General features: G+C 58.4%; 1 protein-coding gene across 1 annotated transcript; it reads right to left on the reverse strand.

Annotated features, from left to right (window-relative positions):
• Window positions 1-267: 267 nt before the first annotated feature.
• ip6k1 (inositol hexakisphosphate kinase 1) lies at window positions 268-20,033 on the reverse strand. Its single transcript, XM_057030659.1, is given in 14 exon segments — window positions 268-783; window positions 785-999; window positions 1,002-1,005; window positions 1,486-1,719; window positions 1,795-1,967; window positions 2,838-2,840; window positions 2,982-3,163; window positions 3,252-3,349; window positions 3,352-3,396; window positions 3,398-3,489; window positions 10,011-10,137; window positions 10,198-10,356; window positions 10,760-10,998; window positions 19,729-20,033. Coding segments are annotated over 13 exon segments (1,572 nt in total). The 5' UTR covers window positions 10,769-10,998; window positions 19,729-20,033; the 3' UTR covers window positions 268-552.
• Between the last annotated feature and the right edge of the window lie 8 nt (window positions 20,034-20,041).

Below are 20,041 nucleotides of genomic sequence, written 5' to 3' on the forward strand. Positions count from 1 at the left end.
GGGGGAGGAGGGGGGGGGGGGAGGAAGGAGGAGGAGAGGAGGAGGAGGAGGAGGAGGAGAGGGTGCCCGGGGACGGCTGGTGGGAGATGTCCCGTCCCGGGTCTGCTAAAGACCAAGGAATTGTTCCCAGGAACGTGTGGACGTGTTTTTTGGTCACGTCTCTCCAACATTGGGGTGAAGGACAGCTGGGGATGGTCCTCACAAGTATTACTCTACAGAAAACTCAAACACGGACACCACCCGCACAAACGGGGCTTGTGGGGACACTTTAGGGTTGGAACGCATCTTGTTGTCATGGTTACAGTTGACGGTGGGCTTGGTTGGTGCATCAAGAGTCCTCACAAGTATAGAGGTTCCTCAAGGTTGCAGCCGGCCGTGCTGCTGGCGTCGCTGTTGAATGTATCACGTTTCCACGGCGACGGCCAGTTGAAGCAGCTCATACCTCCGGGAGGTGAACCTGTACGCACTGTACATGAACTAGTGCACGTTGAGTGGTGTGTAGGTGTGTGTTGTGTCTCTCTGCATGCGCGTGCACAGTCGTGTGTCTTGTAACTACAGCGGGTTGTCGTCTCGAAGGCTCTCCAGGATCTGGACCAGGCTCTCCAGTCCAAACACGTAACCCCGGTCGGGCCCGTCATGCACAGCCGTGTCACCACGGAAACCCTTGAAGGTGGAGTGGGCAAAGTCGATCATACGTACCTCCACCCTGGGGGGCTGCTTGGGCTGGGGTGGGAAGGGACTCAGGCCGGAGTCAGGGTGTGGACGGGTGAGGAGAGGGGGGGGGAAACCGAGAGTGGCAGTCCGAACTGGTGAGTGGGCTCTGTAGGGGAGCATGAGGGGAGGGGGTGGGCAGAGCCGCCCGGCCAGATCCCGGGCCAGGATCCGGGTTCAGGTTTGCATCGCTTTGGGCTGAAAGTGCGTGGGTCCCACAGAGGCCCTCTGAGGGGGTCTTGTGTTGCATGGCTGCATTCTGCCCAGAGTGGAGGGCCGCGGGTCCCCAGGTTCCTGCACACAAGAGCAGATATGGTTCAGGCACAGTCCAGAATCCAGAAACCCGTCGGTGACTGGTGAGGAGGCTCCTCCCCAGAGCATCCTCTGCTACTCTCCTGCTGTGCTCCATCCATAGATGTGCACAGCAGTGGTGCAATACCACGCCAGGCCACTGGTGGGCGCTACACAGCAATTATTGGAGCTTCCGGGTTTGAGTGAGCAACGTTAACGTTTGTGGTTGTCGTTCCTAAACAAAGGAAGGGAAACCTTTATATATGTAGATATGGAGATTTGCAGAGTTTCTTGGACTTTGAACATGTGTTGTATAAAAGTGTGTGTGGATTGTGTCACATTTAAAGCGTAGCTACAAGGGTGGAGGCCATAACAGAGGGCGCAGGTGTCCTACTGAGACCTGGACTCGTGTTTACACAGTAGCCACATATAGCTTAGCTCAAGTCAAAGCAAATGAAACGCCAGGTCCACTTCCTGTCTGACCTGTCCCTCGTAGATGACGAGGAGCGAAGAGGAGTAGAAGCGGTAAGACGCCTGCTTCTCCAGCACCGCCTTCAGGCTGCGGAGCTTGTTCAGGATGGGCTCCAGGAGATCCTGCCTCAGCCCCTTCCCGTTGTGCAGGAACTGGAAGAGGGCCTCCCGGAAGCCTTCGATGGACAGGCCCCGACCGTAGTACTTGTTCCTGCAGAGGTAGTGGCCGGTGTCCAGCTGGTAGACCTGCAGAGAGAGGCCAGAGAGCTGGGCTGGGGCAGGTTCAGGCCCCCGGGCCTGCAGTGTGTGGGGCAACGGTACCTGCATGCCGCAGACCCGGACCCCCAGGGTGGCCGAGGTGCTCTGGGCGCACTTCTTTATCTGCCTGGCGGCCTTCTCGTCCGAGGCGTCGTCCCCGTGCTGCCTGGTGCCCATCTTCAGGTCCAGGATGCAGGGGTAGGAGAAGTGGTGGACCACGTTCTCAGCAGCAGAAACTCTGGTTAGGGGGCCGAGTTAAGGGGCAAAGTTCCCTCTGAGCGGGCCGGGCCCGTCCACATTCATGAGTGCAGTACCCGGGACACCCCACAGCCCATGATAAACAGGCCATCGTTACACGTGCACGCCCCCCCGTTAACTGGGACTCCTGTTGGAGCGCGGAAACAGAACCGGGTCGGTTTACAGAACACAATGACATCACTGAGCGCTCGTGCTCACAGCCGGACCTGTGTGGACCGAGGACAGAGACGGGGGGGGGGGGGGGGGGCTTTGAAGCTCAAGCTCAAAACAACACCCTGGACCCGGCGCCTCAGGGCGCCCCCTCCCTCAGAGACCTGCCCCCTCCCTCACAGATCCGCTCCCTCCCTCAGAGAGACGCTCCGTCCCTCAGAGATCCGCTCCCTCCTCACAGATCCGCTCCCTCCCTCAGAGAGACGCTCCGTCCCTCAGAGATCCGCTCCCTCCCTCACAGATCCGCTCCCTCCCTCAGAGAGACGCTCCCTCCCTCACAGATCCGCTCCCTCCCTCACAGATCCGCTCCCTCCCTCAGAGAGACGCTCCCTCCCTCACAGATCCGCTCCCTCCCCACAGATCCGCCCCCTCCCTCAGAGATCCGCTCCCTCCCTCAGAGAGACGCCCCCTCCCTCAGAGATCCGCTCCCTACCTCAGAGGTCTGCTCCCTCCCTCAGAGATCCGCTCCCTCCCTCAGAGAGACGCTCCCTCCCTCAGAGATCCGTTCCCTACCTCAGAGATCCGCTCCCTCCCTCAGAGAGACGCCCCCTCCCTCAGAGATCCGCTCCCTCCCTCAGTGATCCGCTCTTCAACACAGCCCCCCCCTTGTTGAGTCTGGACCGGTAGAACGTGGAAACACCCTGACCTGTATCAACCTGCCTCCCGAGCCTCCCGAGCCTCCCGGGCACATCGGCGACACCGATGTTAGTGATTTTATCCCGTGAGGGGCGACTACATCACTGGACGGTGCACGTGACCGTGCAGCGCCGGAGGGCGGATACTGAAGAGCTTGCGGTCCTTGGACTCAGACCTCATGCGGCTCAGCTGTTGCTTGTGGCACCGGAGGCTCCAGGGGTTGTAACTGATCTTCTCCGAGCTCACGCCGCTGTTCCAGTCCAGCATCTGGAAGGGAACGTCTGAGTGGATCTTTTGGTCCAGTCGGGGACTCTTCAGCTCTGCCAGACTGCAGTGGGAGGAGAGGTGAGCTCAGGCCCAGCAGAACCTGCCGGTTCCGGCTCCAGGTGACATCGATATGACAGGGGGAACCTTACTTATCTGAGGCATCAGCATCATGGGCCTCCTTCTTGTCGCTGCGCTCCTCTTTGTGTTCGGAGGAGGAGGAGGAGCGATGGAGGCTGCGCGCGGGAGTGGCTTCCTCCTGGGCTGCTCCCTCTCTGAGGACTCCTCATGCTCCGCCGGCCCCCCCCTCCAGGGGGCTCTCCACATACGGGTAGGCCACCAGGTTGATGTAGCCGTCGCAGTCGCCCTCGAAGCACACCAGCACCACGCCTGGGGGATGGAGGACACCACAGGTCAGACCTAGGGGGGCAACAAGTCTCACTAACAGGGGACCACCACCACGCACACGCCTGGGGGACGGAGGACACCACAGGTCAGACCTAGGGGGCAACAAGTCTCACTAACAGGGGACACACCAGCACCACGCCTGGGGGACGGAGGACACCACAGGTCAGACCTAGGGGGCAACAAGTCTCACTAACAGGGGACACACCAGCACCACGCCTGGGGGACGGAGGACACCACAGGTCAGACCTAGGGGGCAACAAGTCTCACTAACAGGGGACACACCAGCACCACGCCTGGGGGACGGAGGACACCACAGGTCAGACCTAGGGGGGCAACAAGTCTCACTAACAGGGGACACACCAGCACCACGCCTGGGGGACGGAGGACACCACAGGTCAGACCTGGGGGCAACAAGTCTCACTGACAGGGGACACCCAGCACCACGCCTGGGGGACGGAGGACACCACAGGTCAGACCTGGGGGGCAACAAGTCTCACTAACAGGGGACACACCAGCACCACGCCTGGGGGACGGAGGACACCACAGGTCAGACCTAGGGGGCAACAAGTCTCACTAACAGGGGACCCACCAGCACCACGCCTGGGGGACGGAGGACACCACAGGTCAGACCTGGGGGGCAACAAGTCTCACTAACAGGGGACACACCAGCACCACGCCTGGGGGACGGAGGACACCACAGGTCAGACCTAGGGGGCAACAAGTCTCACTAACAGGGGAACACCAGAGCACCACGCCTGGGGGACGGAGGACACCACAGGTCAGACCTGGGGGCAACAAGTCTCACTAACAGGGGACACACCAGCACCACGCCTGGGGGACGGAGGACACCACAGGTCAGACCTGGGGGCAACAAGTCTCACTAACAGGGGACCCACCAGCACCACGCCTGGGGGACGGAGGACACCACAGGTCAGACCTAGGGGGCAACAAGTCTCACTAACAGGGGACCCACCAGCACCACGCTGGGGGACGGAGGACACCACAGGTCAGACCTAGGGGGCAACAAGTCTCACTAACAGGGGACACACCAGCACCACGCCTGGGGGACGGAGGACACCACAGGTCAGACCTGGGGGCAACAAGTCTCACTAACAGGGGACACACCAGCACCACGCCTGGGGGACGGAGGACACCACAGGTCAGACCTGGGGGGCAACAAGTCTCACTAACAGGGGACACACCAGCACCACGCCTGGGGGACGGAGGACACACAGGTCAGACCTAGGGGGGGCAACAAGTCTCACTAACAGGGGACACACCAGCACCACGCCTGGGGGACGGAGGACACCACAGGTCAGACCTAGGGGGCAACACGTCTTCACTAACAGGGGACACACCAGCACCACGCCTGGGGGACGGAGGACACCACAGGTCAGACCTGGGGGCAACAAGTCTCACTAACAGGGGACACACCAGCACCACGCCTGGGGGACGGAGGACACCACAGGTCAGACCTAGGGGGCAACAAGTCTCACTAACAGGGGACACACCAGCACCACGCCTGGGGGACGGAGGACACCACAGGTCAGACCTAGGGGGCAACAAGTCTCACTAACAGGGGACACACCAGCACCACGCCTGGGGGACGGAGGACACCACAGGTCAGACTAGGGGGCAGGCAACAGTCTCACTAACAGGGGACCCACCAGCACCACGCCTGGGGGACGGAGGACACCACAGGTCAGACCTAGGGGGCAACAAGTCTCACGAACAGGGGACCACCAGCACCACGCCTGGGGGACGGAGGACACCACAGGTCAGACCTAGGGGGCAACAAGTCTCACTAACAGGGGACACACCAGCACCACGCCTGGGGGACGGAGGACACCACAGGTCAGACCTAGGGGGGCAACAAGTCTCACTAACAGGGGACCCACCAGCACCACGCCTGGGGGACGGAGGACACCACAGGTCAGACCTAGGGGGCAACAAGTCTCACTAACAGGGGACCCACCAGCACCACGCCTGGGGGACGGAGGACACACCACAGGTCAGACCTAGGGGGGCAACAAGTCTCACTAACAGGGGACCCACCAGCACCACGCTGGGGGACGGAGGACACACAGGTCAGACCTAGGGGGCAAAAAGTCTCACTAACAGGGGACCACCAGCACCACACTGGGGGACGGAGGACACCACAGGTCAGACCTAGGGGGGGCAACAAGTCTCACTAACAGGGGACACACCAGCACCACGCCTGGGGGACGGAGGACACCACAGGTCAGACCTGGGGGCAACAAGTCTCACTAACAGGGGACCCACCAGCACCACGCCTGGGGGACGGAGGACGGACACCACAGGTCAGACTAGGGGGCAACAAGTCTCACTAACAGGGGACCCACCAGCACCACGCCTGGGGGACGGAGGACACCACAGGTCAGACCTAGGGGGGCAACAAGTCTCACTAACAGGGGACACACCAGCACCACGCCTGGGGGACGGAGGACACCACAGGTCAGACCTGGGGGGCAACAAGTCTCACTAACAGGGGACACACCAGCACCACGCCTGGGGGACGGAGGACACCACAGGTCAGACCTGGGGGCAACAAGTCTCACTAACAGGGGACACACCAGCACCACGCCTGGGGGACGGGGACACCACAGGTCAGACCTAGGGGGCAACAAGTCTCACTAACAGGGGACACACCAGCACCACGCCTGGGGGACGGAGGACACCACAGGTCAGACCTAGGGGGCAACAAGTCTCACTAACAGGGGACACACCAGCACCACGCCTGGGGGACGGAGGACACCACAGGTCAGACCTGGGGGCAACAAGTCTCACTAACAGGGGACACACCAGCACCACGCCTGGGGGACGGAGGACACCACAGGTCAGACCTAGGGGGGCAACAAGTCTCACTAACAGGGGACACACCAGCACCACGCCTGGGGGACGGAGGACACCACAGGTCAGACCTAGGGGGCAACAAGTCTCACTAACAGGGGACACACCAGCACCACGCCTGGGGGACGGAGGACACCACAGGTCAGACCTAGGGGGCAACAAGTCTCACTAACAGGGGACCCACCAGCACCACGCCTGGGGGACGGAGGACACCACAGGTCAGACCTAGGGGGGCAACAAGTCTCACGAACAGGGGACCACCAGCACCACGCCTGGGGGACGGAGGACACCACAGGTCAGACCTAGGGGGGCAACAAGTCTCACTAACAGGGGACACACCAGCACCACGCCTGGGGGACGGAGGACACCACAGGTCAGACCTAGGGGGGCAACAAGTCTCACTAACAGGGGACCCACCAGCACCACGCCTGGGGGACGGAGGACACCACAGGTCAGACCTAGGGGGCAACAAGTCTCACTAACAGGGGACCCACCAGCACCACGCCTGGGGGACGGAGGACACCACAGGTCAGACCTAGGGGGGCAACAAGTCTCAAAAACAGGGGACCCACCAGCACCACGCCTGGGGGACGGAGGACACCACAGGTCAGACCTAGGGGGGAAAACAAGTCTCACTAACAGGGGACCCACCAGCACCACGCCTGGGGGACGGAGGACACCACAGGTCAGACCTGGGGGGCAACAAGTCTCACTAACAGGGGACCCACCAGCACCACGCCTGGGGGACGGAGGACACCACAGGTCAGACCTAGGGGGGCAACAAGTCTCACTAACAGGGGACCCACCAGCACCACGCCTGGGGGACGGAGGACACCACAGGTCAGACCTAGGGGGCAACAAGTCTCACTAACAGGGGACCCACCAGCACCACGCCTGGGGGACGGAGGACACCACAGGTCAGACCTAGGGGGCAACAAGTTCACTAACAGGGGACACACCAGCACCACGCCTGGGGGACGGAGGACACCACAGGTCAGACTGGGGGCAACAAGTCTAACAGGGGACCCACCAGCACCACGCTGGGGGACGGAGGACACCACAGGTCAGACCTAGGGGGCAACAAGTCTCACTAACAGGGGACACACCAGCACCACGCCTGGGGGACGGAGGACACCACAGGTCAGACCTGGGGGGCAACAAGTCTCACTAACAGGGGACACACCAGCACCACGCCTGGGGGACGGAGGACATCACAGGTCAGACCTGGGGGGCAACAAGTCTCACTAACAGGGGACCCACCAGCACCACGCCTGGGGGACGGAGGACACCACAGGTCAGACCTAGGGGGGCAACAAGTCTCACTAACAGGGGACACACCAGCACCACGCCTGGGGGACGGAGGACACCACAGGTCAGACCTGGGGGGGGGGGCAACAAGTCTCACTAACAGGGGACCCACCAGCACACGCCTGGGGGACGGAGGACACCACAGGTCAGACCTAGGGGGGCAACAAGTCTCACTAACAGGGGACCCACCAGCACCACGCTGGGGGACGGAGGATACCATCTCCTCTCCTTCATCACTGGGGCGCACAGCATCAGGCAGAACAGGCGGCGCGCCGGCAGCCACGCGGCGCCGCGCCGGCAGCCACAGGCGCCGCGCCGGCACAGCCACGCGCGCCCCGCCGGCAGCCACGCGGCGCCGCTACGGCAGCCACGCGGCGCCGCGCCGGCAGCCAGCGGCGCCCCGCCGGCAGCCGACCGCGGCGCCGCGCCGGCAGCGCGCGGCGCCGCGCCGGCAGCCACGCGGCGCCGCGCCGGCAGCCACGCGGCCGCGCCGGCAGCCACGCGGCGCCCCTCCGGCAGCCACGCGCGCCCCGCCGGCAGCCACGCGGCGCCGCGCCGGCAGCCACGCGGCGCCCCCGGGAGCGAGCGGGCGCGCGCGCAGGCACGCGGCGCCGCCCGGCAGCCACGGCGCCGCGCCGGCAGCCAAGCGGCGCGGCCGGCAGCCACGCGGCGCCGCGCCGGCAGCCACGCGGCGCCCGCCGGCAGCCACGCGGCGCCCCCCGGCAGACGCGGCGCCGCGCAGGCAGCCACGCGGCGCCCCGCCGGCAGCCACGCGGCGCCGCGCCGGCAGCCGCGCGGCGCCGCGCCGGCAGCCACGCGGCGCCCCGCCGGCAGCCACGCGGCGCCGCGCCGGCAGCCACGCGGCGCCGCGCCGGCAGCCAGCGGCGCCGCGCCGGCAGCCACGCGGCGCCCCGCGGCAGCAGCGCGGCGCCGCGCCGGCAGCCGGCGAGCGCGCGCCGGCAGCCACGCGGCGCCCCGCCGGGAGCGACGCGGCGCCGCGCCGGCAGCCACGCGGCGCCGCGCCGGCATCCACGCGGCGCCTCTCCGGCAGCCACGCGGCGCCCCGTCAGCCACGCGGCTCCCCTCCTTCATCCACCTTCTCCGCTCCGGCAGCCACGAGCCGCCTCTCCTTCATCCACTCTTCTCCCCTCCTTCATCCACTTTTCTCCTCTCCTTCATCCACTCTTCTCCTCTCCTTCATCCACTCTCCTCTCCTTCATCGCTCTTCTCCCCTCCTTCATCCACTCTTCTCCTCTCCTTCATCCACTCTTCTCCTCTCCTTCATCCGCTCTTCTCCCCTCCTTCATCCACTCTTCTCCTCTGACTGATAGCTCCACCACAGGATTTTCCTCATTTTAACAGTGACCTCCATCAACGTTAGCACATTAATTATCCAATCACCACACCCCTAGAAGGTTGCACGGTGGTTAATCTGTCTGCCTCATGTGTCCAACAACACCTCCATGTCAGCAGTCTGGGCTTTGGCCTCTTTTAAATGATAATGACAGGTTATTAGGAGATTTCTCTGTAAGTCATCCCTTTGTTATTGCTACTCTCTTGCGTAATTTCCTAAGATGATAAATAGGTCACATACAGGAGACAGGAGTGTATATTCTGGGCTGACATGTGTTTAGATCTGTTCTTACAGCACAGGCACCAAAGCATGTGGCTGCTGATAAAGAGCAGAGCTCTGCCATCCCAGTATACATCCGCCCGTCCTGCAGCGTCTCAACATCATTTAATGATGTCAATTCTTACGCTACAAAGATCACATTTGGATCCAGCATTTTAAATGTGGCCTAGTTTTAGATGCAGCTCTCTTGAGCTAATAACATGACTCATCTGACTTCACATTGCTGATCCTGCGTCTTTATTTACGTGTCTCAGCTGAAGGGAAAACCAAAGACAAGAATTTCCTGGTTTTATGCTCTCCTGTTCTATATAAAGCACAAATGGCAGCGCGAAGAGAGTCTAAAATGATGCAAAAGCAGTGTTTGTCTTCCCCTACATGTGGGTGTGACTGCTAGGGATGTGAGGCCAATAAAATACAGCTGCAAACATTTACAGCTCCACTCTGAGACGTGCATCCTGCCCAAGCAAAGGCCTAGAGGTCAGGGGTCACACCGACTCAAGACCTGTAGCTGTTCGCTGAAACTAGGCCAAGTTGGGTTCTGACCTAATGGGGTGTAAAAAAACTCCATCTCCTGTGTATGAGGTGGTCCCAAACGTCAGAGAGATGCTGGCTGAGAGTTGTGATGTGTTCAAGAGGTTAGCAGGTGGAGAAATATCAAAAGAAAACGTAGCCAGAAACACTTCAGACTGACCTTTATACTCTGGAGTGAACTCTTTCATCTCAGGAGGCAGGGATTCATAGAAGCGCTGCTCTCGTATGATCAGAGGCTTGCACACCGTGTGGTCATCATAGCGCATCATGCTCGTGTGACCCCCCACCTACAAGCAGAGTGGCGCCATGAAAACCTCCAGAAGGATAAAAAAAAAAGAACAAAAAACCATTCCAGCATACCTGGTGAATGAAGGGCTCCAGCGGAACCCCTCCTGCTCGTGGTCGAAGTGTAGCTCCTCCCCCTGGCCCTGTCCCCTGTAACTTGTTGTCCATGTTGTTGGTGTGAGGGAGGCACATGGCTCCTGGCAGACGGACTGGGCCACCTTCTGCACCGAAGGGCAAAGCAAAGACTGGTTAAGCTGAAACGCGCTTGCTAACCGGGTGGCAGGTGGGCCTTGTTCCACCTACACACAAATACACACACGTGTGCGAGCGCAGCACGACCTCACAGGAACGTGGCACACCAGCATAGCGCTCTGAAGAATTCACCATTGTTCTGCTGCTGCACTGGACCCCATCCAAATCAGGGTTCCGTAACAAACCGGGTTCCCTGGACCCTCACCCGGAACGCTTGCTTTCCTGCCCTCAAATTGGTATTTTACGAAACAAAACTTGACATTTGCCCGGAGACATAACAGAAAAGTGTTGTATAGGTGCCTTTTATTCTGCCCCGGGGGGGCAGTTGGTGTGGTTTATGGCACACAAGGAGAATTCTGGCACAAGTCTTACCCTGGGCATGTGCTCTGGTGCGCCGCGATGGGGGGGAGGGGGCACAGGGCACTACAGGCTGCTGAGAGCGCACGCCGGCCCCAGGGGGAGGTGGCGCCAGACCGGACAACCACCTCACAAAGCCTCCAATCAGAGTGCTCCAATCCACTGCCGGTGGCACCGAGACCCGACGGGGAGAATGGGTGTGGGGAACCAAGGACACGAGGTCCTGGGTGTCAGGTTGGCCCAGTCACTGCTTCCTGTGGGCAGAATATGATTCAACATGAGTCCACCTGTTGAAGTTAGACAAAGCTCAATTCAAGCACCCACAACGCCATCATCGGAACAAAGCTGTAGCTGTGTGGAGCAGATGTGAACCAGTTCTGTGGGTCCTGTGTGTTTGTTTGTGGCTCCTGGAGAAAGTCTGCTCACCACGGATCGCCACCTTTGTGACAGGCATTTTGATGAGCTCACACACAATCCAGCACCACCTGTTGTAGCTGCAGCATGACAGGAAGCCTGAAACTGTGTGTCAACCTTCTGGATACACTGACGGCTCAATCACTGCGCAGTGCAGACTGGATGTGTTTGGACCAGCCTCACTGGCAGCCTCACGCTACAATAAAGTCCAAATATTCTCAGATCAGAGAGTGGAAATTAAATAATGAGGGGATTCACGTGTGGCTGAAATGGTGACGTGGTGTCACACGTTAGCTGCGGTTGTCTGAACCCACAGAGAGGAAAGAGTGGCAAAAATAAAGGAGCACAAGATTGACAAGACAAACAGGCCCGTTAATCTTAACCTGGACGGGTCTCTGTTCAAAGGGAGCTTCTGGTCCGTGTCACGCCTGTCCTGAGACAGGAAGTCCACTGATGACACCGCTGTACGCTAAATATGGCCGTTAACACAAGCAGCTCTGACTCAAACCGGTGAGAGGCTCTCTCAGACAGGTTAAAGGCTCTCTCAGACAGGTGAAAGGCTCTCTCAGACAGGTAAAGGCTCTCTCAGACAGGTGAAAGGCTCTCTCAGACAGGTGAAAGGCTCTCTCAGACAGGTGAAAGGCTCTCTCAGACAGGTGAAAGGCTCTCTCAGACAGGTGGAAAGGCTCTCTCAGACAGGTTAAAGGCTCTCTCAGACAGGTTAAAGCTCTCTCAGACAGGTGGAAAGGCTCTCTCAGACAGGTGAAAGTCTCTCAGACAGGTTAAAGGCTCTCTCAGACAGGTTAAAGGCTCTCTCAGACAGGTGAAAGGCTCTCTCAGACAGGTGAAGGCTCTCTCAGACAGGTTAAGGCTCTCCAGACAGGTTAAAGGCTCTCTCAGACAGGTGAAAGGCTCGCTCTCAGACAGGTGAAAGGCTCTCTCAGAACAGGTTAAAGGCTCTCTCAGACAGGTGAAAGGCTCTCTCAGACAGGTGAAAGGCTCTCTCTCAGACAGGTGAAAGGCTCTCTCAGACAGGTGAAAGGCTCTCTCAACAGGTGAAAGGCTCTCTCAGACAGGTTAAAGGCTCTCAGACAGGTAAAGGCTCTCTCAGACAGGTGAAAGGCTCTCTCAGACAGGTTAAAGGCTCTCTCAGACAGGTTAAAGGCTCTCTCAGACAGGTGAAGGCTCTCTCAGACAGGTTAAAGGCTCTCTCTCAGACAGGTGAAAGGCTCTCTCAGACCGGTTAAAGGCTCTCTCAGACAGGTGAAAGGCTCTCTCAGACCGGTTAAAGGCTCTCTCAGACAGGTTAAAGGCTCTCTCAGACAGGTGAAAGGCTCTCTCAGACAGGTGAAAGGCTCTCTCAGACAGGTGAAAGGCTCTCTCAGACAGGTTAAAGCTCTCTCAGACAGGTGAAAGGCTCTCTCAGAACGGTGAAAGGCTCTCTCAGACAGGTGAAAGGCTCTCTCAGACAGGTGAAAGGCTCTCTCAGACAGGTGAAAGGCTCTCTCAGACAGGTTAAAGGCTCTCTCAGACCGTGGAAAAGGCTCTCTCAGACAGGTGAAAGGCTCTCTCAGACAGGTTAAAGGCTCTCTCAGACAGGTGAAAGGCTCTCTCAGACAGGTTAAAGGCTCTCTCAGACAGGTGAAAGGCTCTCTCAGACAGGTTAAAGGCTCTCTCAGACAGGTGTTGAAAGGCTCTCTCAGACAGGTTAAAGGCTCTCTCAGACAGGTGAAAGGCTCTCTCAGACAGGTAAAGGCTCTCTCAGACAGGTTAAAGGCTCTCTCAGACGGTTGAAGGCTCTCTCAGACAGGTTGAAAGGCTCTCTCAGACAGGTTAAAGGCTCTCTCAGACAGGTTAAAGGCTCTCTCAGACAGGTTAAAGGCTCTCTCAGACCGGTGAAAAGGCTCTCTCAGACAGGTGAAAGGCTCTCTCAGACAGGTTAAAGGCTCTCTCAGACAGGTTAAAGGCTCTCTCAGACAGGTTAAAGGCTCTCTCAGACAGGTTAAAGGCTCTCTCAGACAGGTTAAAGGCTCTCTCAGACAGGTTAAAGGCTCTCTCAGACAGTTTAAAGGCTCTCTCAGACAGGTGAAAGGCTCTCTCAGACAGGTGTTAAAGGCTCCTCAGACAGGTGAAAGGCTCTCTCAGACAGGTGAAAGGCTCTCAGACAGGTTAAAGGCTCTCTCAGACAGGTTAAAGGCTCTCAGAGCGCTGCAAACGGCAGAGCTAGCGCCGCCACCGTGCCCTCCTGAGCCAGGAACTATCACTGGTCCGACCCTTTGCTGCGTGTTTCCTGCTGTGTATTGCAGTTTCATTTCCTGCTACTTACTTGTGGAGCCACTCACAAGAGGCTCAGCAATGAAGCCGCACAACTGCACCAGAACCAGAAGCAAACGCCACACTAAACATTAGCCAATCTAGAACATAGCAGGATGTTTGAGTGTCTTTATTCAGCAGAGACGGAGACAGCGTTAAAACTGAAACGCTCAAACGAACCACCTTTCCAGCACCGAGGCCTCGTGCTGGAAACTCAGCATCCAACAGCGTCAGCGTGAATCAGCGGGCGGGCTTGACCAAGAACCAGCCCCAGATGGACGCTGACGCAAACGTGCACAAGCAAACATGCCCAACAGGCAGCCAGTTCTAAAATTAGCAGTACCCAGTAAACATCAGCTCACATCTGTTCTGTACTTAACAGAATACGTCATCATCTGAGCCACCATTAGCATCTACAACTAGCAAACTCCAGCGTGTCCCAGACGTGCGGTGATATTTCCCACTCGTTTCTGGAAGAACATCCCTTGGCTTGCCATCAAAGGTCCACTGGGCTGCAGGACATGGTTTTCAGGTTCTACTTTGATCTGATATCCCCTTGTCTGATGTGCATATCTGCGAGGGCGTGTCTCACGTCATGGTTTGCTGCCCTCGCAAAGGTTCACACACATCAGTTTTGTTTGCAGCGTACACGCAGAGCTGCAGGCTGGGAACGGGCCGATAGAGATCAAAGCCAAGGTCATCGGGGTCCCACTGCTTACTCCTCAGCTCAAATCCGCTCCTCATCCCTGCCTCAATCCGCTCATGTTCCAGCGCTGCCGTTGACCTCCAGCTGGCTCTCAGCGCCTCTTAGTGAGGCAATGGAACGTTCTGTCCTCTTCTGGAGATACAGCCAACACACGTCCAGACATGTGGAGACATTAAGATGGTGGAGTGACCAAGGACACCGAGAGGGTGGCTGTTGCTGAGCCACTGTCTGGCAGGTGTGCCAAACAAAGTTGGGTCCGAGGCAGCATCGGCTAATTGGCTGTGTTGCTAATCAGCCGGCCGTGTCGTGCCCCCTGTGGTGGCGGACTCCAACAGCCACCCGCGGGGCCGCCGACCTGCCGCAGCTCCTGGCCTGGCCGGCCCGCCGATTAAGCTGCTCTTTCTGATTAAGGACTCTGTGTGGGCTTCGTCACCGCACCGCTGGAGGATCTCAAGGACAATATTCCCACTGCTCTTGTGGCTGTGTCCAGCTCCAAACAGGCGTCCTCGTCTTCCACCATCCTCTCACCGTCTCCTCTGCGATGATGTCATTAATTACTGCACGATACCAGCCCGGGGACGGTCGGGGCACGGCCTGGGTTTACATGTACAGCACGCCGCCCAACCCAACGCACCGGAATAACCCATCATTTCATTCAGACGCAGCTTAAAAAGCTATTCTGGGATTGGGTGTCGTGCTCAAGGAGACTTGAGCGTGTAGGATCTGAAATCGAACCGACGGCCTTGACTGGGACAGCCCCGGTTACAGCCGCTATGATGACAAATATAGACGACGCGGAACAGGCGACCGGCGGTTTCAGTCCAGGAACGGTGGCGTGTGATCCTTCTGTTCCCGCTCGACGCGCAGAAGCTGGGAAAACCGTCCTTTGGGAGAAAGATCAATAAGGAATCCCGCTGAATAAATCACTCACCTGCATGGGAGCCGGTCTGTTTTAGCCCTCCACTGCAGCTGATCCTATTAATAATCAAACCTGTTGACCAGCCACAAGTAAACAAGTTCTATTGTAATTTAATTTAATAGCTGTAATCAGATCAGGCGAGGGGTCAACCACACACACACACACACACACACACCAAACAGACTTACTCCAGTCACAGCACGACGACCCAGTGGGACGGCGCTCCAAACCAGCTTCATACTGGGAATTTTCACAGTGATGAAGGGGGGGGGATTCATATGTTTACAGCTGTTTCCCCACTTGGAAAAAAAAAAAAAAAAGAGGCAGCGAGCCAATCAGGAGGACGGTGGGTGGGGTTGCGAGTGGAGCATGATCCGAGGCCGTTGCACAAGAACATTACAAAAATAAATGGCAAATAGGAGTGCTGGGAAGGTGGAGCGCAGCCACAATGGGAAAGGAACACCTGCGATTCCAAATCACCTCCCACTTCCTGGAGGGTAAAGGAAAGGCTAACTCAGAGGCTAAAGGAGCTGGGCTGGAGTCAGGAGGACGAGGCAGGAACGCTTCACATGGCAAATGATGAGCAAAGGAAAGCCTTGCTACACCACCTCTGAGGCGGAGACAGCCGCGTGGTGGAGCTGAGACAGCCCGTGGTGGAGCTGAGACAGCCCCGTGGTGGAGCTGAGACAGCCGCGTGGTGGAGCTGAGACAGCCCCGGAGACAGCCCCGTGGTGGAGCTGAGACAGCCCCGTGGTGGAGCTGAGACAGCCCCGTGGTGGAGCTGAGACAGCCCGTGGTGGAGCTGAGACAGCCGCGTGGTGGAGCTGAGACAGCCCCGGAGACAGCCCCGTGGTGGAGCTGAGACAGCCCCGTGGTGGAGCTGAGACAGCCCCGTGGTGGAGCTGAGACAGCCCCGTGGTGAAGCTGAGACAGCCCCGTGGTGGAGCTGAGACAGCCCCGTGGTGGAGCTGAGACAGCCCCGTGGTGGAGCTGAGACAGCCCGTGGTGGAGCTGAGACAGCCGCGTGGTGGAGCTGAGACAGCCCCGTGGTGAGCTGAGACAGCCCCGGAGACAGCCCCGTGGTGGAGCTGAGACAGCCCCGTGGTGGAGCTGAGACAGCCCCGTGGTGGAGCTGAGACAGCCCCGTGGTGGAGCGAGACAGCCCGTGGTGGAGCTGAGACAGCCCTGGAGACAGCCCCGTGGTGGAGCTGAGACAGCCGCGTGGTGGAGCTGAGACAGCCCCGGAGACAGCCCCGTGGTGGAGCTGAGACAGCCCCGTGGTGGAGCTGAGACAGCCCCGTGGTGGAGCTGAGACAGCCCCGGAGACAGCCCCGTGGTGGAGCTGAGACAGCCCCGTGGTGGAGCTGAGACAGCCCCGTGGTGGAGCTGAGACAGCCCCGTGGTGGAGCTGAGACAGCCCCGTGGTGGAGCTGAGACAGCCCCGTGGTGGAGCTGAGACAGCCCCGTGGTGGAGCTGAGACAGCCCTGTGGTGGAGCTGAGACAGCCCCGTGGTGGAGCTGAGACAGCCCCGGAGACAGCCCCGTGGTGGAGCTGAGACAGCCCCGTGGTGGAGCTGAGACAGCCCGTGGTGGAGCTGAGACAGCCCCGTGGTGGAGCTGAGACAGCCGCGTGGTGGAGCTGAGACAGCCCCGTGGTGGAGCTGAGACAGCCCCGTGGTGGAGCTGAGACAGCCGCGTGGTGGAGCTGAGACAGCCCCGTGGTGGAGCTGAGACAGCCCCGTGGTGGAGCTGAGACAGCCCGTGGTGGAGCTGAGACAGCCCCGGAGACAGCCCGTGGTGGAGCTGAGACAGCCCGTGGTGGAGCTGAGACAGCCCCGTGGTGGAGCTGAGACAGCCCCGGAGACAGCCCCGTGGTGGAGCTGAGACAGCCGCGTGTTGGAGCTGAGACAGCCCCGTGGTGGAGCTGAGACAGCCCCGTGGTGGAGCTGAGACAGCCGCGTGGTGGAGCTGAGACAGCCCCGTGTTGGAGCTGAGACAGCCCCGTGTTGGAGCTGAGACAGCCCCGTGGTGGAGCTGAGACAGCCCCGGAGACAGCCCCGTGGTGGAGCTGAGACAGCCCCGTGGGAGCTGAGACAGCCCCGTGGTGGAGCTGTGGCTCAGCGGAGGGAAGAGCGTAAACCAGCAGTTGTGGAGTCACGTGGGAGGCTGTGAAATCCCGTTGTAAACACAATAACAGCGTGGGAAGGTTATTCTGCAGGGGATGGAGGGGTGGAGGGGTGATGGATGGGTGATGGAGGGGTGGATGGGTGGTGATGGAGGGGTGGAGGGGTGATGGGTTTGGTGATGTAGGGGTGTCACACCTTGTTAACATGGGAGCCCCCAGAGCTGCCACCTCCACAGGACTGGGGCTCCCATCCCAACGCTCCAGCCCAACGTCTGACACTGGGCCCAGTCAGATCAGGTTCTACTCCAGCCAGCAGCTTATACCTGCTGATATTATCATGGTTATAGCCATGTAATAACAGCAGAGGTTCTTTCTCCTTTAGGACTGGCTTTATTCCCAGAACACGGAGCACATTTGGTGATGAGCTCAGCAGCTTTAGTGTGGAACTGCTGAGGAGCCCAGCGGAACCAGGATACCAGGGTAAATAGGGGCGATGGGGGGGGGGGGTGAGTGGAGGGAGGGATGGAGGGAGGGAGGGGTGAGTGGAGGGGGATGGGGAGGTGGAGGGGTGGGGGGATGGGGGGGGATGGGGGGGGAGTGGAGGGGGTGAGTGGACGGGGGATGGGGAGGTGGAGGGGTGAGTGGAGGGAGGGATGGGGGGAGTTGTGGGTGTGGATTTGAGGATGGATGCTGATGATGGATGTGATGATGGATGGATGGATTTATGGATGATGGTTATTATGTATGGAGTGATGATGATGCTGGATGGATGGATGGATGGATTGATTATGGATTGATGAAGATGGATGATGAGGGATGGGGGCAGCTGCACCACATCTGTCTGAGGGAGGACGAGGTCTCCGTCCTCCATTAAATGCACCACATCTGTCTCCTCATCTGTCTCCTCATCTGTCTCCTCATCTGTCTCCACATCTGTCTCCACATCTGTCTCCTCATCTGTCTCCTCATCTGTCTCCTCATCTGTCTCCACATCTGTCTCCTCATCTGTCTCCTCATCTGTCTCCTCATCTGTGTCCACATCTGTCTCCACATCTGTCTCCACATCTGTCTCCTCATCTGTCTCCTCATCTGTGTCCACATCTGTGTCCACATCTGTCTCCACATCTGTCTCCACATCTGTCTCCTCATCTGTCTCCTCATCTGTGTCCACATCTGTGTCCACATCTGTCTCCACATCTGTCTCCACATCTGTCTCATCTGTCTCATCTGTCTCCTCATCTGTCTCCTCATCTGTCTCCTCATCTGTGTCCACATCTGTCTCCTCATCTGTGTCCACATCTGTCTCCACATCTGTCTCCAGCCTTCAGAGCGTCACCAGGGGAAAAGCCTCCAAAGAAGCAGCAGCTGCTCGTGTCTCCTGACACCACAGCTGATACCACGCGCGCGCGCACACACACACGCGCGCGCGCACACACGATCCAAAGCGTCACAAAACCTTTCCGATTCATGGGAAACCACCAGCAGCGCGTGCGTGTGCGTGATCTGCGCTCTGCCAGCGCCACAGCAACGACTGTGACGTTGCCATAGCAACTGAAACCTCCGACACATCTGTCCTTTTCCACCGCAACACTGGGACCGAACCAGTTCGATCGTTTTGAGAACGTTGGGAACAATGGAGGGTGAACTCTTTTCTGAAGGGACCTCACACGTGCACGCACACGTGCACGCACCCAGGCGTTATACACCACTTAGAAACTTTGGTGCCATTCGACTGAAAAGAGCTGTAAAAGCCGGATGGGATCCTGGTTTAAGCAAAGATTACATTGGAATCGACAGCATTCATTAAATTCCATTTCTTTATTTTAACGAGCTAAACTAACCCAACTAACCCAAGACCGATCCGACACTATTTACATATCTAAACACTGACAGTGTTTGTTGACTTCATGGCAGTTTTGGAGCAGAGAAGACAAACATGCAACCAAACTCGGGTCCTCGTTAACAGCGTGGTAATAACAGCCTAATAACAGTTGTAGTCCATCCCAACCCGAGGTAAACAACTTGCATTGAGACCTTGTTCACAATTACGCGGAGATAGCTTCAAACTAACTAACCAAGCCACACGCCTTGGAAAGAAAAGACACTGAATAAAAGCTTTCGGTGGCTAATTTGATCGGCATTACCCGGTAGAAGTGTGGTTAGCTTCCCCTGAACACGTCAATGGTTCCTGGGTACCACAGTAGTTAGCGTTAGCTGTCAGTGGCCAGCTTCTTGACCTTAGCTTGTCAACACGCTAACTAGCCTAGTTAGTTCCACTCATCCGTAACCAGCTTAGAATTATACTGAAGCTTCCCGTCGTTTAAATCATCTCAATGTTCAATTTGCCTTGCGTACCATGGTCGGGGATGGAAGACACTTATTCGACACTAGTTAAACGTCGCCCGGAGGAGCTTGCGTGCTAACGCTGGCTAAATGGCTAACATCATGGTTTGATATTACGCAGCCTTTGAGGCTTCGGGTACCGGACTGCCATTATAACAACTTACCGTCGGGATAACAGTGTGCACACTGAGCCAATGCCGTGGAGATCGCTGCAGTTATACTTGGGGGAACCAAGCGATTCATGAATGGATGCCAGGTATCCAAATAAATTAACGGAAAAACATCCGGGACGCTAACGGTATTACAGTGCAGCTAGGACGGCCGGACTGGGTTTTACAGTACATATGGACAAGCGCGGCGCTTTGGCGACACCTACAGCCCGTTTTAATGTCAATACTGTACAGCGATTAGTTTATGTCCGTTATCTAGGTGATTAAGGTGACAATAAAGCTTCAATTACGTTTTCACGGAGGGCTA

Source organism: Takifugu flavidus, chromosome 4 (assembly GCF_003711565.1).
Source record: "Takifugu flavidus isolate HTHZ2018 chromosome 4, ASM371156v2, whole genome shotgun sequence".
NCBI lineage: Eukaryota > Metazoa > Chordata > Actinopteri > Tetraodontiformes > Tetraodontidae > Takifugu > Takifugu flavidus.